Source organism: Molothrus aeneus, chromosome 10 (genome assembly GCF_037042795.1).
Source record: "Molothrus aeneus isolate 106 chromosome 10, BPBGC_Maene_1.0, whole genome shotgun sequence".
Taxonomy (NCBI): Eukaryota; Metazoa; Chordata; class Aves; order Passeriformes; family Icteridae; genus Molothrus; species Molothrus aeneus.
Genome location: NC_089655.1, coordinates 11,083,721 through 11,107,049, shown reverse-complemented (window position 1 = coordinate 11,107,049; position 23,329 = coordinate 11,083,721). Strand labels below are relative to the sequence as shown.

The window sequence follows — 23,329 nt, the reverse complement described above, 5'->3', positions numbered from 1 at the left end:
TGTTCCTATGTACATATAAAAATAGAGAGCATTTGCAGGAAAGATAAAATAAACACTTGAAAAAAAAGGTTTTTTTCAGTAAATCCTTCACATGAACACCAGTATTAGGGAAGCATTAATGGAGAGTAATAAAACAGTACTTTGCTTTAGGACAGCAGTGTTAGACAAGGCTACCCTTTGGAAATAGGCTTGCAGAAAGGTGATTATTCTCCAAAGCCATTCCATGCTAATTGTTCTGGGAGCATTTTGATCAGGGCCATGAGAAAGGGTGAGGCTGCAGCTGGACACTGAGCACATGGGGTATCTGGATTTCTTGGGTTACTTTCCCAGTGTGGTTTTTTCCATGCTAATTTTTGTTGCCAGTTTCACATGTGCTAATTCCTCTAAAATTTAGAAACGACTGCTGCAGGCCATGGAATCCTGTAATAAGGGCCTAAAAGAAGAGGAGAAACGAAGAAACACTCACAGTGCTTGCTTGATGTACTGGTATGACAAAGATGCTGAGTTCCAGTACCTGTCACCATGGCCAGAGAAATTCCCTGCAATAGAACGATGCCACACAAGGTAATGCTGGGGTAACTATTTTAGAGCAGGCTGAAAGCAGTTGGAGGATTTTTAGATTTTTTACTAACATTTTAACCAAACCTTGCATATGTCAATATGTAAACTGAGAAATGAAAAATATTGAATTAGATGTTGCCTGCTTTGAATGGCACAGTAAAGGTATTTGTCCCTTCAGATGTTACTTTGCAAAATAGATAAACCAGTGTTGTCAAGAACAATCCAAAGAATGACTAAACTTTGTATGACAGAGGATGAAAACTGGTACAAATATCTGATAAATAGTGATCATTTACTGGCATGCTAATTCCAGAGTGGTTTTTTTTCAATGTAAGCATTTGGATCTGGTGCAGAGAATTGAACACAAATTTGGTTTTCACCTTCTTCTCATTGAAAGTAGCCAGCTTTATTTCACACAAACTGAAGATGAAATGGAAACATAAGCTTAACAGTAGTCAAAGCAGACTAGAGGAGGAATGCCTGCTGCTGGATTACAGTTGGTAAAGAATGGACAGTTGTGAAGATGAATGATACCATATAGAACCATTGCTAGTTACAATTCAGTAATTAAAATCATTTAAGAATGAGTTTCCATATATCCTGAAGTTTTGTCTTTTTCCTCATGAATAGTCCCTCTGCAGCAGTAGCACAGGGATTTTATAGTCCTTTCTATATATTCCAAGTGACATAAATTAGTTGCTGGAAAGCAAAGGGTTTGTCAATTCATGAGTGAACAAGTAATGATTTTTTTCTAGAGGTATAGGACAATGTGCATGAGCAAATGTTGTGCCACTTCTTTTTTAGGTATAAAACAATACCTTTGGATGCTTGGCATGTAGAAATAACCCACAATAAGATAACTAAAATCAACAAGAGTGCATTGTATTTTTGTGGATTTCCTACTTTAAAGCACATTAAACATAAGGTAAAAAATTTTTCTCTTCCAACATTTCAATTGTATGCAGTAGATAACTATGTAAGAGCTCGAGTTTTATATGCTGTTTTGCTTTTACCCAGTTCTATCTTAAAAAAAGTGGTGTACAAGTGTTTCAGCAAAGCAGCCATGGAGAGAACATGATGTTGGAGATCATAGTTGATGAGAACTCAAAGGATCAGGTAAGCGTTCAGCTCCTAACAAAAGACCAAAACCAAACAAAAAAAATACCCCACAGCTGGACAAAATACTTGCTAAGAAGTCTGAATTTGTTAAATGGTCAGATTTGAGGTGTTTAAATGCTGAATTCATGTGGGAAACAGTCTAGAATTTTGGGCATCTGCTAAAATAATTTATCATTTTCCAGACTTCACAATACGAATTATCAGTGTCCTTAGTTGAGTTTCTGACCTTTCTCTGTGGTAGCATTTAGATGTTCTTGGGTACTGGTGGCTAATCAAAGGTGTAAATGCAGAGGAACAGTCTCCAGAGCAGTGGTGTTTGTCTTTTGTCTGACTGAAGAGTTGACCACTTAAAAAGAAAAAGTGTTTTCTTTTAATTAACAAAGCAGACTTAACACCTTCTGCTCTAATGAGGCTCTTTGATAGGGGAATCAGAGAGAAGAGTCAGAGTAGCAAATGACAAGTGCAGAACAGAAAAAAAATCAGAAATAAATAAGAGAGAGGATGAAAACAATATAGTATGATACAATGTTACAGTAGAGGGATAGGGAGAGTACATATTCAAGATACATGGCAAGAAAAATCAAATAGGCCCAATTAATATCTTAAAAAAAAGCAGAGACTCGTTAGAAAAAAAGAACATAATGTGAGGCTGAATTTACAGATGCTAGCAAGTTGTGGGCATAAAAGTTGTTCCTTTTTTTCTATGTGATATATAAGTGAAATATATCATACAAAATACTTTGGTAATCTCAAATGGTCATTTTATTTATTGTGTCTCAGAGACACAAATAGTTCTAAGTCATTTAACAAAAGAAGTACTTAGCAAACCTCTATGAGACATACAAATTATGCCAGGTCTTCCAAGTAACACGTGCAACATCTTAAGAGCCACATTTTTAATCAGGATTATGTAATCTGTATCAAATATATTTTAGTAAGATGAGTTTTTTATTCTGCAAGAAAATCTATTATTAAACTACTGTAGTTTTTATTGCAAAAACAGCTTGAAAATACTGTAACAAAAATCTTCTAGTATGTTAAACAATTAGTAATAATAATTCTGGGGTTTTTTTCAGATGGTCGAAAATGTTGCCAGTTCGGTACTTGGAAAACGAGTTTTTGTTAACTGGCCCCACCTTGAAGAAGCCAGAGTTGTTGCAGTGTCAGATGGAGAAACTAAGTAAAGTTACATGATATGTAGTTCTATGTTGTCTTACTGTTTTTTTTCAAATTAAGTTCCTTGGGCAGCACAGAACTTTTGATTTTATTGTAAAACTAACAACCAGTCAGTCCAGATGTAACAAAGCTGCTTGGTGAAGAATGTTTAACATTGTTCTGGGGTTTGGTTGCCTCTGTGGCAGTCTAGTCTTTCACTGTTTGTCATAGGTGTAGAAGCTTGGGAGAGCTCCTTCTTAGTTTTGAGGGGAAAAGGCATGCCCAGAAATCCACCCAGTGAACATTTCTATACAGTCCTCCTTTATGAATAGCACATGTACTGGTATTTTTTATTAAAAACATTCTGTGTGGCCTGTTGGGGAAGGGATAGAGAAAACAATGCTGCAAGTCATTTCTAACTATTTAGAAATGACAAGTCATTTAACAAGTCATTTCTAACTATTTTCAGTTTTCTTTTTTTTTTTCTTAACAAGTCATTTCTAACTATTTTCAGTTTTGCTCACAATTGGTTATGGCTAGGTTAATCTTACTTGGTTAAATTTCCTATCTGTCATAATATTCTCCAGGTTTTATTTGGAAGAACCACATGGCACACAGAAGCTTTACATGGGAAATGCAGTGCCCCCAACAAAAGTGGCTTATGTTGGAGATAAGGAGCAAAGCATGTGGGTAAAAGAAGTTCAAGGCATTTCAGAGCAGTAAGTAACTTCAAAAATTAAAGTGTAGCTTTGCATTTTATGTCTTGGCTGTGTTTTGTTCCTGTATTGCAGACCTAAGTAGCACAGAAGAGCTGCTGCATACTTGATGATAAAGGTTAATCAAGTCTGCTTAAATTTAAAACAGCAACATAAAAGAGCTTATGTTGAAATTTCAGAATATATGGAGTCTGTTCTGAGGTAACTAAAGTTAGATGCTGTTACAAAAGAACTCTAAAGTGAATGAGTTTCAGTATTTATTCTCCCTCTCAATTTTCTGTTCTGGTGTTAGCAATCTTCAGTTGTAGGAAGCGTGTAGAATGAAGTAATACAGAACCAACTTGCAACTCAAATAGCTTAGCTTTGTTAAACTTGAGTACAGCTCTTGCTCTTCTAGAGTGTGGGTGCTCAGCACACTATAAATGAGTTACTGTAGTTTTGATGCCTCCTTGCTGGTCCTGAAATCACGAGCCAGACACAGTTATGGGGTATAAAAAGGGGTTACTTTCTAAAGATCCTGAGGTGCACAGCACACTAGATGGAAAGCACCTGAAGATGCACCTGGACCATAAAGCACATACAATTCTTATGTGTTTAGCCAATTAGCATAACTGACAAGAATCCCCAATTAGAGACATAAGTGATGAGGTAATTCCCCCTCAGTTCCACCCTTTCTGAATTCCTCCCCCTCCTCCCCTTAGACAGGAGCTAAACTTTGTTAATGAAAATGTGTCCTGAAGAGCTGGTTTCAGCCTTGGCTTCCCAGAGAATCTAACCTTGGACCTCCAGCTTGGAGCTGCCAAGGAATTTATTTTGTCTTTCTGTCTAACAGAAAAATGGTAGCTATGGTAAAATGGTAGCTATGAATACTGTGACAGGCTAGAGAGCTACAAATGTATATGTAAGGATTATAGAGAATATATAAAAGCAAAAAGGTAAAAAATCAATCTGGCACTAGTTTGGAATTTCATTATCTGTCATTTGAGTCAACTGATTTAATTACCCCTAACCCTTCCACTGTAAAGATTAAATGTGCTTAAATTAATACTCTGAGCTCTGTAGTGATGGCTGTGCAACAGCAGGTAAACAACTGGCTAAGCCATTTATTCTGGGTATTTTTTGTAAAATAAGAAAACTATTAAAATTCTCTTTCAAAGAGGGTTTTTTATTTTATTTAATTTTACTTCAATAAATTTACTCTACCCTCTTGGTTTAGTTCTGTTTATTGTAATCAAGCTAAATGTTCTGCTTTGTGTTCAGGTACCAGAGAAGGAAAGGAATAATTATCCATGAAACTTCAGTAGTTGTATATGCTCAGTTACTCACTGGTAATAGATATCAACTAAACCAAAATGGAGAAGTTTATTTGGAGAAGCAGTGGTCTAAACAAGTTCTTCCTTTTGTTTACCAAACAGTTGTCAAGGTAAATATACAAGTTCAGTACAATCTCTGAATTATTTCAGACTCAGACTATGTTTTAAACTGTCATTTATATAAACTTTGTAATTACTCTACTAGAACTGAATGATATTTAAGATCACCACTGTTGTCTCTTTCATGCAGGATATCAAAGCCTTTGACTCTCGTTTTTCAAGCATCAAAACTTTGGATGATTTGTTTCCTCCTGGAAGTACAGCCTTCATGCTGGGATCTCCTTACTATGGCTGCATGGGAGAAGTTAGTTCCAGTAATTTCATAATTTTTCCCTGTAGATTTTTTCTTTTTGTAAACCTAAAATAATCTAAGATGTTGTGTGACAGTAGTGGCCATTTGCTAGCTGAAATTTTTAATCTAGGATTCCCTGGTGGTTTAGTCTGAGCAACAGAGGGATCTTGTGTTTTCCCTGTTCTTCTTGCTTGTGTAAGAGGAAGAAGCAGAACTTGAATGCAGGATGATTTTTATTAGTTCTTTGGGATAATACATAAAGTTCCCATTTGTGTTATTTTCAGTCATGAATTCCTTTAGTTTAATGCTGACTGATTGGCTCTATCAGGAGGAAGCAAGGTACAGGTCAAGGCAAGGTGATGAATCCCAAAGCATCTCTGTGCCTACTGCAGCAAAATTGTTGATAAAGTAGAACATGAGGTGTGTTATCCAAAGGCTGCTGGTTTTAAATAGCACTTTTCTAGCACTTGTAACCTGTTGTGTTTCTCTCCAAGGTTCATGATTCACATGATGTGATCCCAGAAGGCAGAATCCGGGTAGTTTTTAATATTCCATGTGAACCCCAGCTTGATACTTTAATACAGAACCAGCATGTGAGTGTTCTGCTTTTCTAGTAAAACCTTAAACAATGTATCAAATAGAATTTGCAATGGTAAATGTCTTTCAGAGATGTTTCCATATAATTCATTTGCATTTGTATAAAAACTTCTTTAGACATTGCCATTATGTTTTGTTTGTTTGTTTTAAAGAAATATTCTGTGAAATACAATCCTGCATATATTTTGGCCAGCCGTCTTGGAGTAAGTGGATATCTTGTCTCCAGATTTACAGGGAGTATCTTTATTGGAAGAGGATCCAAGAAGAAGTAAGTTCTTTTTGTGAATGTTGACTGTAGAGAAGCTTCTAAATTCTACTATAACTCTACAGAATTTTTGCTGTGTTTAAGTGCTGTTTTTATCAAGTGCACACTCTTGTGATTTGAAGCTTTCTTTAAAGTATATTTGCTGTAAACTAAGTTGATATGCAGTAGTTTTTTTCTATCAGAAGCATATTTAATTTTTTGTTTACTGGATAGTTCTGTTTGCTTTCATATTGTAGACAGACATAAAATTGACTTTCCTGGTTAGCCATTTGCAAAAGTGAATTTGGAGTTTAAACTGACTTTGCCATACTGAGAATGAAAAAGCGGAATCAGGATCTAATTTCATTGTACTTATTACTGCCACTATAAAAGGAGATTAATTTCACTTTTAGCTTCTTTTCAGAACTAGTTAAGACTGCTTAAAATACATAAGGGAGGCAATCCATGTAGTCCTGTGAATGTCAAATTGTGGTTCCTTTGTAAAGATAGGGTTGATGGATGCCTGAGCATCTTCTTGTGATCTAATGTGTATATTTCTTCCTGATGGATTGTTCAAGGGCATCCTTCTGCACCTTGGGAAATGCCAGGTTGATTGTTGTTGATTAGATGTCAATTAAGAAAGAAATGTAAAATATTTCCTACCCTCCTCTGCAATGAAGTGTAGGCACACAGGCGGACCGCTAGCATAGCACAGCTTTTGGCCTGTGACATTTACAGCTGACACAATGTCAACAAGTAAACAATACAATTAATTTAATTTTTCTGTGGTTTAAGGCCTTGAATGTATGTTTATGAGGGTTTTTTAAATGTATGTAAATACACACACATATTGCAAGTTAATGAACTTTTTCTTCTTTCCAGTCCTCATGGTGATCACAAAGCAAATGTGGGGCTAAACCTGAAGTTCAATAAGAAAAATGAAGAAGTTCCTGGCTATACTAAGAAAGTTGGAAATGAATGGATGTATTCTTCTGCAGTAGAACAACTACTTGCTGAGTATTTAGAAAGGTAAATGATTGGATATGAGCTTCATCCAAATAACCCACTTTTGTATCAATTGTAGGGATTTGTCCTCTGGTCACAGATCTTCTAAGAACGATGAGTTTGTTTCTTTTATTCCAGTGTTCTATTTTGGGATAGAGTAATTGTGTTAGCAGTTGCCTTTGGAAAATTAGCAGTATGATACTAAATTAGGTAAAAAATAACCCAACATGGCTTCACAACTTCTGAAGCCCAACAGACTTAATTTTGATGGGGCTTTTTTGTGATCTATGCTGATGTGAAACTAAAGTTCTCTTCCATATGTTTGGGGTTTTTTAGGGTGCCTGAACTATTTAATTATGTAGCCAAGAACAGCCAGGAAGATATCTGCTACGAAGATGACATTTGGCCGGGAGAGGATGAGAATGGGTAAGCCATGATCCTTATCTCTCTTCTGCAATAAGGAGAATAAAGACTAGCAGTTGTGAAATTGGTCATGATTGTGCACTGGCTGCTGTGTAACTGAAACCTTGCTGTTCCTCCAGCAGCCTGATTGTTCATTGATGGCTGAAAACATTATCTGAATGCTGTACTTTTCAGTCATGGAGTCCAAGTTTCTGCCAGACTTCAGCCTCAAGTCCAGTAAATGAGAAATATAATTTTCAGTGGCTATTTCATAATTCTTGCTTTTAAACTAGCCTACAGTAAGCATAGCTATGACTAGTCATAAATATTTTTTTAAAATAACCAGTAATTGTGGTAATTGTCTAAAATCACTTGGAATTTGAAAAATAAATCCGTGTGGGAAGTATTTTGCACACTTTTAGTGAAGTATTGAAGTATTAGCACATTTTAGTGCACATTTACATGGAAGAAAAGTAGCAACCTTGGCTCCAGACACAGTATGGTAACTTGAAAAAGCTTTAGTTATTAGGCAATAAACCCAATCCATGGGTTTCAGGTAGTAAATCTACAGGACTCTTACGTCGTGATACACCAGCGTGGGACTCGTCTTGTAGAAGAATCTCAGATTTTTTCTCCATTTTTCCAGAGTGTCTTCCCCTGTGAAGTTCTTTCTTCCTGTGTTGTGAGAAACAGCTGGTCACAGAACTAGTAATCACATCTGGACACAGTTTGTTGGTTGGATGCAAACTTAATTTGCTGAATACTTTTAATTAATTTAACTTTTTTTTTTCCTGAAACAAAACTTTGTTATAGTTTTGAAACAGTATTGTGTAATTCTGACTTCTCTTAAGTCATACAGAACCTTTAGATCCCATTACTTTATGAATATATACAATCAGTGTGCCTGTATGATAATACTTGACTGATTAAATTAGGGAGCACAGTAAAATGCCTGGTTCATGCAGCTAAAAGCTTTCATTCATGCCATTTTTTATTCAGAGCTGAGAAAGTGCAAGAAATTGTTGCCTGGTTAAAAGCACATCCTGTGTCTGCTTTGTCTCGCTCGTCCTGTGACTTGCAAATTTTGGATGCAGCCATTGTTGAGAAAATTGAAGAAGAAGTAGAGAAATGCAAGGTACACAGCTTGGTATCATTGTGAGCAGGGGTGGGCCAAAAAGCAGTGCTTGTTATATTTGAAGTTCTTGAATTTAAATAAGACAATTGAAGATTACTTGCCATTCCAAAGAAAAAGGACACAGAATATAATGAAAAATCTGGATTTGTAATATTATCCCAGAAATTCAGAAGAGCTCATTATTAATCTTTGTAAGAAATTCACTCTTTTAGGGGTGATTTATCAGCAGTGGGACATACTCTGAGCTGTAACTTTTGGTGGTTTTGTAAAGGAACAGGTATTAGTATATATTGAAAAATACTAAAGTGGTCTTTTTATTTGAAATCCCAGCTGTTCTTCCCTTGCAGTTTCTCTTTGGTCTGCAGAAAATTAGAAAGCTATTTTCTGCAGACCAGAAGATGAAAAAAGTGGACAAGGAAATTACTAAAGTAAAAGCTAAGGACAAAACTAAATTAAATCATGGGCTGATGTTTTTTGAAATAACTTGCAAGGACATCTTAGAAAATTGGTGTGAAATCTGGAATTAGATAACTAATAGTTTGGTGTGGAATCCAGCATGTTTTAAAAACTAGAATTATTCTAAAGACTTCGTTAAAGCTCTATACCATTATCTAAAAGAAACTAAAGAATTCTACATGATCTTATCAGGAGTTTTGTTTTACATATTCCAGTGCTTGTTCTACACTGGTTTGTAAAGACTTTCTGTTCCTTTCCTTTAGCAGAGGAAGAGCAACAAGAAGGTGCGAGTAACTGTGAAACCCCATTTGCTGTACAGAGTAAGTGATATTAATGGGTTGGGGGGATTTAAGTTCTCCAGATCATATTTATGCTTACCAACTTAAGGAGAATAGAATTTTATGACAGTATTGATGAAAGGAAACATTGTTATGCCTTCTAGAAAATAATTTTGGAAACAGCAGTCTGTGTCTACAAGGAGAGAGAATTTCTTGTAATTAAACTCTGTTATGTCAGGCATTGAATTAAAGGTTTTTTCTACCTCCTGCCCTTTATACTTCTGCAGTTTTTACTGGCTCTATAATGAAGGTAAAATAAAATGTGCTTTCTGCTGTCTCTTTTCCCATGTTTTACTTTTTATTCTGTTCTTCACATAAGACCAAGTATTCCTCTTGCCCACGTTACTGGTACAGGCAGGTAACATGTGATGTTTTAGTTCTGTCTGAATTGATCCTCTTGATCAGCTGGTGTACAACACATTTTCAGGCAGAAGCAGTAGTAAGAGTTGCAAGAGGAAAAAAAGAAAAGTTTGCTTTGTTCTAGGTATTTTTTCCCCAGAAAGTTTACTTTATAGTGTGCATCAGATACTGTTATAAATGCATTTTTATTGTAATTCTGAATGTTTTGCATACATTAACACAGTCTCTTGGTTATTGTCAGCCATTAGAGCAGCAGAGGGGGGTTGTTCCAGATCGAGATGCAGAGTACAGGCTGTTTGACCGTGTTGTCAATGTCAGAGAGAACTTTTCTGTTCCTGTTGGTCTACGAGGCACCATCATCGGAATTAAAGGAGGTAATATTTTCTTTATGATTATAACTACATAACAGCTCAGCTAGGACTATGAAAGCAGGATTCAGGATAGTGTTTTATGTAATGTTGTGAATGCACATATTTCTTGCTATGAAGCATATGCAACTTGAACCTGTTAATAACATATTTATTGTTTTGAATAAAACCTACCTTCTGTTTTAATTTCATGTGTTACACAGCTGTTATTTGAAAAAGAAATTACTTACCCTATGATCCTTCCTATATGAATTAGAAATTACTCTTTGTTTCTTCTTAATATGAGGAAGGCAGATCAGAAAATGAAGTAATGGGAAAATATAGCCAAAGTTAAGTGGAGTAGACATAAAACCAAGAATTAGCCTTAATGCTTACATTAAACATAAGGCTTTATCAAGTATGATTTGTCTTAAATAGTATTACTTTGAATTTGTATTTTTATTCTGTAATATTCCATTTTCATTAATTGGCATAGATTTATATCTTGTTTGACAAGAAGATTAACCATAAATCTATTTTAAGAAGGATTTATTGAGCCCCACAGTGTAGCAGTTTGAGATGGAGTATTACAAATGGTTTTCTTACCTGCCATTTCAGTAGCTGCTTTGTCATTCAGTTTGCATCTAACAGAATCTCAAAGAGACTGAGTGCAGTTTTTTAAAGAAATATTCTTTTCTCCATAATTCTTAAATACTACTGTAATTTTGAAGGTGTATTAGTCTATCATTATGCAAGAATTTAGCATTAAAGCTGTTAGTTTCTGATTGCCTGAATGTAGAAGTGGCTCGCATCTCTTTCTGCCTGTTTCTGACAAGTGTGGCATAGTGCTCTAAACTGCAGTTCTGTAATGCACATTGCTAAGGTGTAATGCATGGTACATTACTGTGCAAACTGTATCTTAGAGGCAGACATATGTGAGACCTTTAGAAGCATTTCCAAATTCCTGTTAATAAAATTATTTGGGGGTCTGTTGTTCATTTTTAGTCTTTTCATTATTTATTGTATGACAAGTATAGATAGATATTTACATAATATAGATGGATGTAACTGTATAGGATGATGTTGTACTTTGTTTTCTCTAGCTACTAGAGAAACAGATGTGCTCTTTGAAGTTTTGTTTGATGAAGAATTCCTTGGAGGCCTCACTATCAGGTTTGTGTGGCGGAGTTCGGAGTCAATTCATGCTATTGGCATAGATGGCATGGAATTGTTGGCTTCGGTTTGGTTGAGTATTTTTAATGCCTCTTCTTGAAACTTTATTTCTTGGCAGTGTTTTTCGGTTTTTATTTCTTTTGTGTTTTTTTGATTCTCTTTGAGTAGTGATAATTTTTTGTGAAGCATTGTGGAAATGCTCTATAGGCTTTTTTGGTGTATAAACTTCTGACTTGCAGAAAGCAAATATGAACCAGCAGAATAAAGCACTAGATTCAGATGTCTTTCTAAACAAGTATGTAGAAAATAGGTTCTTACCAGTATGTATTCGACATGTAGATTAAAAACCAGGCTGAGGGCGTCGGTTCCTCTGAAGGAGGGACTCTGAACTCAATAGTTGATACTTAGACACTAAATTCCTACCATTACAAACCTGAACTGTTTTTCAGGAGGTGGAGCTGCTTTTGTTTTTGGAAGTGTGATAACTCTTCTGTATTGAAGTAAACACCTAAACTTTTAAGTGCTCAGATATACCCAGCAGGCTTCATTTTACTGTTCTTACCTAAGATTTCAATGATGGAAGTTAGAGGAAATGCTTCCCTCCTACCTGCATTCAGCAATCATAGCCCTTGCATGTCCTGTAACACAGATAATACTCAGTGTTCAGAAATGCTGCTTAACTTCAATTTGTAATTCTGCTACTGAACCTGAAACTTCAGTTTTCATTTCTGAAAAATAAAAGAATATTGTTTTCTGGTTCTTTTACAGAAATATTTACTACAGAACTGTGCTATAACAATTCACTCATCTTAAAAATTTCTTTAAGCTCGGCACTGAAAGGTACAATATAAACTGAGAGTAGTGCTAATTACTGTTTGACAGCCAGAGGGCAAAGGGGAGCTATGGGTTTCAGGTTGTCTGCAATGCTACTAGATTTCAATATTGCATAGTTTTCAGCTTCTGTTGTTTAAACTTGAGTCATTGTCTTTTGGCAACAATGAAAGTGCATGAAACAGCTATGGAATTCTTTTCTCAAGGTGCTCACCTGCCAGAGGTTATCGCCTGCCCTCAAGTGCCTTAATTAACCTTTCTCATGGTAGTCGGTCAGAAATGGGAAATCAAAAGCTGATGGCCATAGTTAAACCTCAGCCAGCAGTGAATAACTACAACTCATATGCATCTGATCTGTCATCTGTATGCTCACAAAAAGTGCATCTGGGAGGCCTCAACCATTCTCCTCGTTCCCTTTTTGTTCCTACTCAAGTAAGACTTTTCTCGCATTTGTACAAAAATGTTTTTCCCTAGGATCTGAAATATTGACATGGTTATCTTCGTTGGTCCAAACTAAATGTAGTTTTTATGTCAATATATTAGAAGTAGAATAATTTTTATGCTGGAGAAATGAATTAATCTAATAATGAAAAGGACTAAAATTTCCTTATTGACAGTGATTTTGCTCTGAGTAACTCCAGTTGCTTTTCTGAGAGACAGATCCTTAGTTTGGAGCAGTGACACACTATTTGATGTCAGATAGTGTGTTTGGACAGAGATGCAGTTTCCTTAAAGCTTTGATCCACTTAATGCTTCTTTATAGGCTGTTTGTCCATGCATAGAAAAGGAAGACATGATTTCCCTATCAGTTTTGCTTCTTGGTTATAATTTACTTTGAAACTACAATAAAGGAGGAAAAATTAAAAGTTTTAAATTGAGTTTATTTGTGGTATAATGACACTATTTTTTTAACAAGATGCTTCTTTAAAGAAACTTGCCTTAATTAGTAACTTCATGTTGCTGTAGGTGTGTTTGAAAACAGTTATCTCATGTTTTTCAGTCTGCACAAGAAAAAGTACTTTCCAAAAGAAAATGTAGGACAATGAAACACTTCTGATTTTTTTTTTTTCTCTCTCAATGATTTAGCAACTGAATGGAAGACAGCATTACAATCTCAGGGCTGAAAATCAGGGCAACTCTAACTCACCCCAGAAAGGATCATTTCTGAGTGGCAATCAGAAAAATAAAGTGAGTGTTCGGATTCATTTAGTATCGGACCCAAATGTCTCTGTTTTGGCCCTCTGTTCAGGGTGGGTGTCATTTTCTCATGATTAATAAATTGCTTTGTTTTAGTACATCAGATGTTGTAGTTCAGATACAGACTGGAGCAGAAATGCTCTCAGTTCTTGAATGAATATAATACCCTGTGTTATCCTTGTTTAGATATTAGATTTTTTAAAGTGTTTTTTTGCATAGCTGGGCTTCAGTTCTGCGATAACACACCTGTAATATAATGAAGTAATTGAACCTTGCTGGGAAGGTCTTACAAAATAAATCATTAATAATACAATCCCAGAATACTCCCAGTATGAAAGCATGCTTTTGAAACCATTCTGAACCGTTACCTGAGTTTCTTTATACTTAATCATCAAACTAACCTCATTTCACTTTAGTAGTGATTCTTGGTAAAAATTGTAACTGCAATCCACTACCACAGCTTGTTTCGTAATTAATTACTGGAAACTTGCACTAGTGTCAGTATGAAAATATCTGTCATTTGAGGACTGTTAAACTTGAACCTTACCATTTCCAGAATGTCTTGGTATATACTTAGCTGTTCAAAAGTTGAATTTGTCGCTGCTGAGTTTGTCTGGGGTCTTGTTTTTTATTTTATCAGGCACAGAGTAAGCAAGATGATGAATTCTCCAGCATATGGCAGTCATTGCAGAGTTCTGGGAAGTCTCATCACATTCAACAAAACATGCATGAGAAGGTTTGTATAGAAACTTCTAACAGATCTCTGCATTCAAAATATGAAGGTACTTAATTTCATACATTGGTTCATTGTATCAGAAAATTTCATGTTACAAATAACACCACTTGCATCCAGAGGATTTACATGGAGTATGCATGGCTCTGGAAAGGGGTAATCATAGGGCACTACTATGTAAATAGCAGATACCCAGTTTTCTGGTTAAGCTTTGATGTTTGAAACCCTAGGGTGCAGTTCTACCTCAGGAAATCAAGCTGGGAACTGGCCATCAGTTTTATAAACCAGGCTTCAATGACGGCAGCTTTAAATGTCAGCAAAGAAAACAGGAGCCTTATAAAAAATGTAAGTACTATTATTAGAAACTCTGTTTAGGGGAACTATTGCTTTGTCTGACATTCATTGAAATGTCTGAGAGCTTTTTGGTTTTTTGTAGTTACTGACAGGAAATAATTTATGTTAGTTTTATAAACACTACTTTGCACTTGTTATTGTCAAATAATGTCCCTGGTGGGACATTATTTGACAATAACAAGTCCCCTATATATTAGATTGTTCCACACGTAATCCCAAACCTTTTAGGTAAATTGTTCTGTGTTCTGCTGACTTGCCACCCATCTAATATAAAAACCAAACAAAAAACCATACCTGTCTTTGAAAATCTGCTTGTGACCGTATTTGTAGAATAGAAAATTAGATATACTACTGGATATACTTCATTTTATTCTATCCTAGAAGAAAAGCATACACCAAATGACCTATGAAGCAAAAATTAAACATTTGATAAAACCATTCATACTAATGCAACTCTGTGTATTTGTATGGAGTTACTAATTGTTTTGAGTCTTGACTATTACTGTTTTTAAGAGCATTTCAAAATAATGCATTCTTTTGTAGTTAAAGAAGACTCCAAAACTACAAGAGGTGAAAGTCAACCACATAGTAAAATATCAAACCAACAGGTAATTTTGTCTGTACTGAGTTAATCTATTATTTTCATTTTACTCTTGATGTGATTTATCATGTTACAGATTTGTCTTTAATTGTCATCTTAGTTGATTCTTTTAGTCAGCAAATTTATTTTGGATTTATTTTTATTAGAGGTTTATAGACAGAATATGAGAGAAAGTGCATAAAACGTATGATGGTACCAAACAACTTTAGTATTTGTTTTAGATTCTAAAAGCTATGCTGTAATGGGAAAACACAAATACTAGGTGTTCAATAAGCTGAAATCCTCTAAGAATATTAGCTTGTGAAAGCTCTTTGCAGCTGCATTTCTCATATGATTGTGTTATAATGAGTAATAGAGTATTCAGTAATAATGGCTGCAATTTATTTCAGAATTTTGCAGGTGTGAATAAGTACAATGTCAAACTTTTGAAGAGGAATGGAAGTCCCAACATGCCTTTAGTTCAGAAGGCTGCAGTTGATGGTCCTTGCACAGGTGGAAAGGTAGGAGCTAAGGAGTTGACTGTCTTGTGCTCTTTGAGTAACTTCAGTTTCCAGTCCATTTTGTTCCAATTGTTCCTGGTTACTTGTGTGCAAATTCATGTTTAAAAATACAGCAAACCTGTGTAACTTCAATTGTTCTTTAAATCAATTCTATCAATTTTAATATGCAGAACTTGATGCAGTCTCTGGATATCTGTTCACACTCTGAATAGACATAACTGTGACCTGCCCAACCTAAGAGAGGAAAAATCTGAATGAGAATAAAATGAACCTCAGACTGATACCCCTTCCTCTTGCATCTGCTTGTAAATACAATTAGTTGATGTACCTTTTTTCTTCTTTAATTTAAGAAGGACAATGAACTGGAAAGGCTTCTGGCTTCTTTGAAAATTCCCAAAGAAAATGAAGTGCAGATTTATTCCAAGGAAGGAAGAGCTACAAACGAGGAACATCTGTCACCACAGTCATTTGCTATGGTCTGTATATTGCAGGAATCATTACATTGCAGTTTAGCATCTGCTGTCTTAGCATCAGTGCTCCTATTTAAAGAATCTCCAGGAAACCTCATACTGCTTTTTAAAATGTATTCATGATTTTTAATTAGCTATTCTCAAAGAAAAGTAGCAAACACCTTTGTTTATGCTAAGATGCTGTTACCTTTGCTTTGATAAAATATAACTGATTGGAAAATAAAAAGATTCTCTTGCCACTTATGATAATCAGTGTTAAGAAGGTCATGTTGCCTGGATGCCAGCGTGTTCCTGAGTGGTTTATTTTTTTTTAAAGAAAGGAACACAGATGCTGAAAGAGATTTTGAAGATAGATGGCTCAGACCTGCAAACAAAGAATGAAGTGAAATCACAAGTTAATGATGTTCCTGGTCCCTCTAGTAGACAGGATTGCCATGGAACTGCTGTGCAATACAGACCAACCAAAAAAATGGGTATGTGTAACCATCAGCTCAAGAGCTTCACCTTGTAGTGACATTTTAGAACACAGTTTCAGCAGGGTACTGTTTATCAAAATACAGTAATAAAATTTCCATGTTTTCTTAGTTCTACTTCTGTATTTGGATCAAAAACTCTCTTCAGCTGTAGTCCCTTGGTTTTTATTAAACAATATGAAAATACCAGGGAAAAATCAAATAAGCTTCTTTTTTTTTTTTTTTTTTTGCTAATAATCAAGTTGCCATCCTTTTAGTGAAGGAAATAATTGTAATACAGCTTTTTTCTTTTTTTTTTTCCCCTTTTTGTCAGCTGCTTATATGAACAAGCATAACCCTGGAGGGCCCCAGAACACACCAGCAACAGAAACTGGAGGTCACCCTTTCCCTTGTCCACAGCCTGCACTGTCTACTGTTTCTGAGCTTTCTCGTATTTGTTCTCTTCTTGGAATGTCGCAACCAGATTTCTCTTTCCTAAAAACACCACAGGTAAAATGGTTTTTCTGCAAAAGTACAAGTTCTCAGTTTTCTATCAGCTGTTCTATATTAAAAATTTGGACTGACCACTGAAATCTATCTGAAAATAAACCTTAGCTCCCTTTGTTCCTATTTTGAAAACAAACAAACAAACAAATCTCTGTTTCTGTCTCACAGTTGGTCAGCAATACAAATGGCCTCAAAAGTCTTCTCTCTTTTCTCTAGACCATGACAGTTTGCCACATAAAGCTGTCCAATGGTTTGTTGGTTCACGGCCCGCAGTGTCATTCCGAGGCTGAGGCAAAGGAAAAAGCTGCGCTTTTTGCTTTACAGCGCTTGGTGAGGATGGGAAAAATCTCTTAAAATCTTTGTCTCTGTGCACTGCATCTGTTGGTAAACCTCTGTGTCCTTCTTCCTAGGGTTCTATAGGAGTAAACTTTGCTTCGCCTCCACCTCCAGCAGTGTTTCCAAATTATCAGCCACTAGGAGTTCCTGTACCACCTGGATCAATTCCTCCAGTATTTGCACAGCCCCCTGGTAGGTGTTTGAGCAGTACACATTTCAAATAATATCACTATATCCTCTAATTATCGTAGTTCTTTATATGAAAATGAATGCTTTCCAGAAAGCCCCATTTCTGGTCTTCGTGTGTACTTGTATGTCTGACCAGTTTTGAAAACTGTTCATGATCCTCTTTGCATCAATGTGCAGATTCATTCAGTATGAAGAATCATCTCTATTAATGATTTCTTTTCCTCAAGAATGTATTGATCTATACAGTCTTAGGTGCTTTTTCCATTTTTTTTCCCTTCAAAACAACAGTAATTACTTGAAAGCAGATAGTCCCAGTCCAGAATTTGTAAAAAATAGCCTCCTTGATCTTTTACATGGCTTTTCCCCCCATGCCGTCTAGTTAATGTTTCTCCATGCACTACTGTTTTTATCCATCTATTACCAACTTTCACTCAAGTGCTACATCACACTTGTATGCTGCCAAACATGAGCATGGTGAGTAACTCCCCAAAAACTGCTAAAAGTCCCTCTGCTGTTTTTGTATTCTGGCTCCCAGTTGGTTTGTATTTTACTGAAGTTCCCATCACAGCTTGCAGTTAATGAGTCAGCACTGCTGTAGCATCCTAGAAACTCATACAGCAGCTGCTACATCTCTTTTCCGTGGGGTTTGTCTGTTGTTGCTGTGTTCCAAAATGATGGCCTAAACTTGCAGCTTTCTGCTAATACAGTTGGCTCAGCTGAGGATGTGGAGATCCCATATTATGTGCACTCTGGAATGCAGATACCATGACTTTAGTGCTCTTAATTGTGTTGTCATCTGGATGTAGTTCTCTTTGTTTGGGAGCTTTTGATAATACATAAATACTTAGCTATTTTGAAGTAAATATAAAGCATATGAGGCTTTGCTGGAAAGAAACATGCAGACAGCTGTAGTTGGAGTAGTCCTGGGCTTTTGGCAAGTTTGGGGGTTTTTGTTTGGTTTTTTTGTTTGTTTTTTGAGGAAAGAGAGCTCAAAGTTTCTTGTTTTCATAGCTAATATGATGGCTCCATCGTCTCACATGTTTGGTCCAGTGTCCTGGAGTACTCCAGTGCCTAAGCATTATTATCCTGGCACCTACCCAGGAAATGTGTCTCTTGCAGGAACTATACCAGTTGGTTCTCACAACCAGTTTATACCTCTGCAGGTAAGAGCAGCAGGTTTGTCTTAATGTTGTATTTTTGTAAAACAATGTGACTCCAAGATTAATACAACAACACCCCCATTGTGAAGTAGTACTTAGTATTAGAAAATTATTGTTAAGATACGTATGCATGTTTTCTCAAAGTGGAATATTTGCAGTTTTTTGAGAATGCATTCTGTTAAATAATATTTATTTAATTTAAAGGTAACTAAAAAAAGGGCTGCTAGCAAGAAAAACTTTGAACTCAAGGAGTTTCAGAGTTTCCCTCAAGCTGCACCACTAAAGAATGAACAGCCAATGTCTTCTGACCACATTCAGCAAGATAGTTCTTCAGCTCCTTTAAAATCTCCTCAAGCTGCTCAGTCCACTGTTTCATTTCAAGACAATGTGGCTACTCCAAGTGTTCCTCATAACAAATCAACACCAAACACTTCCAGCAAGCGAAAGCCAAGAAAACTGGCTGTCAATTTTGGCGCACCAAAATCTTCAGAATAAATCTGGTAGCTAGGTGTATTTTATCTTTAATTCTTTCCCCACTGTTATGTTCTCTCATTTAAAAAAATCAGAAATCTCTATTAAAAAGACTAGCCACTTTAAGTATAATATAGAAGGAAATACATTTTATTTGCTATGGTTTTCAGGTTGTCATTAAAACCATAAAAATTATGTTAAAAATTTGTTTTATTTTCACCTAAATTAGCAAAAGCCAGGAAAACCTGAGTTAGGGTTGCCTACCATCCCTTGTGCCTAGGTTTCTAAACAGTGGCTTACAGACAATATCGGGTAAGCAGCAATAACAGTGGCAGCCTTAACTCAGGTTGGATGTGCTTTTTGGGAGGGATGTGGAACAGTAATAAGTTGGGCATCTAACAGTGTTTAGCATGACCTTTTGTACTCTAGCTTGATTTTAAATAGTGTCATAAGACAGAAAGTAAAAATTATTTAAATGCAGTTTTTATATTGGCACTACAAGTCCTTTTGAGTTGAATCAGTGTAACTAAAAGCTGACTACAAAGAAACTGCCAAATCCACTCCAAGTAGGAACTGCTGGGTTTTGTACTAGAGGGCAACAGCTTTACAGCTTTCAGAACATAGGTGTTATTGTGTGTCTGGTATTGGAGTGGCAAAACTGGTTGCTCTTGCACAATCTGTTCCAGGAGATTAATTTATAGGATGTATTGAATAAAAAAAAAAAAAAACATTTGCAAAGGTAGAGATCCCTTTGGTAAAGTACATTTAACTTTTTTTTAATCTACCAATTTACTTGTTTTCTGATGATAAAATAACAAAGTTATCTGATACAGATGTGCATAGCCTCCTAAATGCTTGTGATAGCCTGATTTTTTTTTCTAAACTATAAAAATGACCAGACAAAAAGACAACCCATTTTGCTGGATGGCTGTCAAAGTTATGTTTACTTAGAGTCCATTTCTTTCTCTAATAGTCTGTGCCCTGAACCCTTCTCTATATAGGTTATTTTTTGTTACTAATGACTTTTAATATTTATTTTTTTAGTTTTTTGAGAGAATTTCTGTGTTGCAAAATTAAATTATCAGGAAGTGTTGCTGTTGGTTCCATAAGAATATTCAGACAAAAAGCTGACTTGAATTTTTGGACAGAACTATGGGATTCTTTGTTCATATAGGAAAAAAAGAAGGCTCAGAGGTATTCTTTTTTAACCCACATGTACCAATCTTATGGACATTAATATAAAATCTTCATCCTAAGAAAAAATTTGAAACCTCTGTTGGTGCTGCTTACTGGCATCGATTAAATTTCATTTTTCATCTGTTCTAGAAAAAGAAGTATTTTTTCTCTAAGGCCCAGGTGCTTCTGAACTGGTTTCATTCTGGGTCTCCAAGTCCATAGACTTTCTTTCATATGTTTTTTTGCCTCCCTTTCTTGGTGTAGTATGAAGTTTCACATTATTACTGTGTTACAGTGTTCCTTAATTTTCATTTCTCCAAAACAGTTGTTGGCTCAGCAGTATTTGTTAGAATAGCAGCAAGCCCTATAAAAAGGATCACAGAGGTAAAAACAAGATTAAGAAATTTTATTTTCCTTATTATCACAAAACTTGTGGAATAGTCTACATATAGTCTGACATCACATTGACTTTGTTGTTATCTTTATAGTCATTTAATCTCAAGAGGTTCAAAGCCATATTCTATGAAGCGAAAGTTGTCTTTTTTGGGTTTTTTTTCCCTTATTAGCAACATTAGACTGATATGATGCTGCCATGCCAATATTTTACATGTGGTTATGTGACATTTAATTGGTCCACTGTATCTATCTGAATGATCTGATCAAAAGAGAAAATACCTATTTGAAAATTTCTGTGACAGAGATGAGGCTGTGTTAGACTCTGCATCAGAGCATTTTGATGTGTCTGTACAGCCAATTTTTGAGAAACGAAGTTATGGAGGATGCTATACTCTTACATACCAGTGAACACAGCAATTCTTATTAATTATTCTACTTCAGACTAAGATTTCTGCTCCCTCTTCAAGTGGAATTGCTATATGTAGTATATTTAGGTGGTTAAACCCTTTATTCTGTAACTGCTGCATATTGTATTAGTCCCTAATTTTTAGTTTTTCTATTCTATGAAAGTGACTGCCTGGTGCCCAGTTAATTACAGTTTTACATGTCCTGGTAGATGTGACATCTGCATTGATCATTGCCATGTCCCCTTTGATTTCATTATTGTATTTTAACAAGGTCATAATGTTTAGCTCATACAGATATAAATTTAGGCATTTCTTTTTCTCATAGATATAAAGTATTTTCTAAGCACTGGAGTTTTTCATTAGATCTTATACAGAGCAGTATTTTACTAAAAATCCAAAAGGGAAGACTTTTATGTGCGCATTTTTGTAGTTTCTGATTTTTTTAAAATAACTTTTCATTGTTTATCTGCCAAGTGAAATGTTTTAAATTTGCATATGAATGGATACAGAATGTATTTTTTGTGCTGTTTAGTGTTAAGTGTGCATTTGCAGATTTTTAGCATGTAGTTGCACAAAGACTGTGCAAAGATATTTTGGAATATGAATATATGCTACACTGAAGGAAAAACATTCATAAAACTTAAATGCTATATAGAACTCTAATGCAATAGAGTAATTTTATAAACTGTCTGTGTCTGCTTGGATTAAATATTGAAACAACAAACATTACCTATTTTCACTGTTTTATTTCCAAATACTATGTGGGAACTTGTGTATGCTCCAGCCCAGAAGTTTACACTATGAATCAAATCTCATGAAACTCAGTTTCTGTGATCTCAGAAGCAGGACCTGCCCTCCTGACTGTTTCTTGATGGCTTTCAACTGTAACTGTGATCAAAATACAAAGTTTTTTCAAAAGGCTGTTGGTCACCTTGCAATTAAAAGCATTTAACAGGATACTGATCTTCCAAAAATTTTTTGGCCTTGTCACCAATTAGATTATAAAAAACCCAACCCCATAGAAAAGTCATTATTTTCCAGTAAGCTCAGTCCTAGTGATTGTTAAAAGGTGGAGAACCAGCTGGTGGCTGAGAAGCAGAATGTTCATGTCTTTCTTACACATTTTAGTGTGAATTAGCTTGTTTAAAGCAACCAAGATAAAGATTGGAGTACACTCTTAGCATGAGCAGCTGCTGCAACTTTATGTAAGTGTGTATGCAACTTGGTGCTTCTGTATCGAACAAGTCTGCTGTAAACACTCAGGTCATATTGCTCAACTTAAAGACACCAAGATAAAATCTTAGATTTCATAAACTGTCTTCAAATGATTAGTCAATGAAGTCTTAACTGCTGTTACCCTGCATGGTGAGTTCTGCCATCTCAATATATAGCACTAAAGAAAATTCAAGCAACTTAAATGAAGGGATAACTTGAAAATATTATCAGTTATTGCAGAGTAAATCTTGCATGGATGCTCCCATTCAAAAATTACAGGACTTCTGTTCAGTTTAATTGAGTTGATCTGAACTACTATAGAGATGACCCCTGAGGGTGAGGAATCTCAAAGAAGTAATTGGTACTTACAATAAGGATGTTTTTAATTCTATTTGCAATGTGATCTCCTTATGTATTCCATAATCAGCCTTCCTTACTACTGAGAGACAGTTATGTTCTTGTCTTTCTGTATCTGGAAAGGGGACACAGTGACATCAAGGGCATAAGGGCAGTCTGAATACACACTCTTGGCCAAAAGAATTCAAATTCAGGTGCATGAGGACCCTTGAATATTGAGACTGTAACTGATAAATGTTTTGAAGAATCTGATATCATGAGGTAAGTGGCTGTTCTTTATTAAAAGAATCCATGGTTCCAACAACAGTTCCTTATTGCTGTCAGTTTTTTAATGGATGTTTATATTTCTATATTTCTATAATTTACAAATTTCCTGTTTTATTTCTGCTTTGAAATACATTACAAATCAAAGGAATGGTCACAATGCCATCAAGTGCATATAGTAAACCAGGTTCCTGTTATTTGAAAGTACAGAAAATGCATTTTTCAGTAAAACTTTTTTTTTCTGGTAAAATTTGGTCAATAAAACATCAGTGCATTGGCAGTGATTTATGAAAGTTGATAATCACACTTAGTCCTGTATTTTGTGTAATTGCAGTTATTTTTAATGGCTATGTCTTACTGAAACAATGGTTCTTAAGTGCTTTTTGATCCCTTTAGCTTTTAGTATATCCATTCTCTTGTTCTAATTAAGTTTCATTGAT

The 23,329-nt window shown here is 35.4% G+C and overlaps 1 protein-coding gene across 1 annotated transcript in view; it reads left to right on the top strand.

Annotated features, from left to right (window-relative positions):
- The window catches only part of XRN1 (5'-3' exoribonuclease 1), a 35,400-nt gene extending 13,618 nt beyond the window's left edge, over positions 1-21,782 (top strand). The window contains exons 16-43 of the mRNA XM_066556216.1: positions 395-564; positions 1,366-1,486; positions 1,579-1,677; positions 2,757-2,860; positions 3,423-3,554; positions 4,812-4,974; positions 5,115-5,228; positions 5,711-5,809; positions 5,966-6,081; positions 6,940-7,086; positions 7,399-7,488; positions 8,464-8,599; positions 9,319-9,375; positions 9,995-10,127; positions 11,204-11,273; positions 12,311-12,536; positions 13,191-13,292; positions 13,942-14,037; positions 14,265-14,379; positions 14,932-14,996; positions 15,379-15,489; positions 15,840-15,965; positions 16,276-16,432; positions 16,746-16,921; positions 17,135-17,248; positions 17,329-17,446; positions 18,455-18,606; positions 18,808-21,782. Coding sequence (XP_066412313.1) covers positions 395-564; positions 1,366-1,486; positions 1,579-1,677; positions 2,757-2,860; positions 3,423-3,554; positions 4,812-4,974; positions 5,115-5,228; positions 5,711-5,809; positions 5,966-6,081; positions 6,940-7,086; positions 7,399-7,488; positions 8,464-8,599; positions 9,319-9,375; positions 9,995-10,127; positions 11,204-11,273; positions 12,311-12,536; positions 13,191-13,292; positions 13,942-14,037; positions 14,265-14,379; positions 14,932-14,996; positions 15,379-15,489; positions 15,840-15,965; positions 16,276-16,432; positions 16,746-16,921; positions 17,135-17,248; positions 17,329-17,446; positions 18,455-18,606; positions 18,808-19,098 — 3,600 coding nt within the window. The 3' untranslated portion in view covers positions 19,099-21,782. The remainder of the gene's footprint in view (positions 1-394; positions 565-1,365; positions 1,487-1,578; positions 1,678-2,756; positions 2,861-3,422; positions 3,555-4,811; positions 4,975-5,114; positions 5,229-5,710; positions 5,810-5,965; positions 6,082-6,939; positions 7,087-7,398; positions 7,489-8,463; positions 8,600-9,318; positions 9,376-9,994; positions 10,128-11,203; positions 11,274-12,310; positions 12,537-13,190; positions 13,293-13,941; positions 14,038-14,264; positions 14,380-14,931; positions 14,997-15,378; positions 15,490-15,839; positions 15,966-16,275; positions 16,433-16,745; positions 16,922-17,134; positions 17,249-17,328; positions 17,447-18,454; positions 18,607-18,807) is intronic.
- Positions 21,783-23,329: the final 1,547 nt, after the last annotated feature.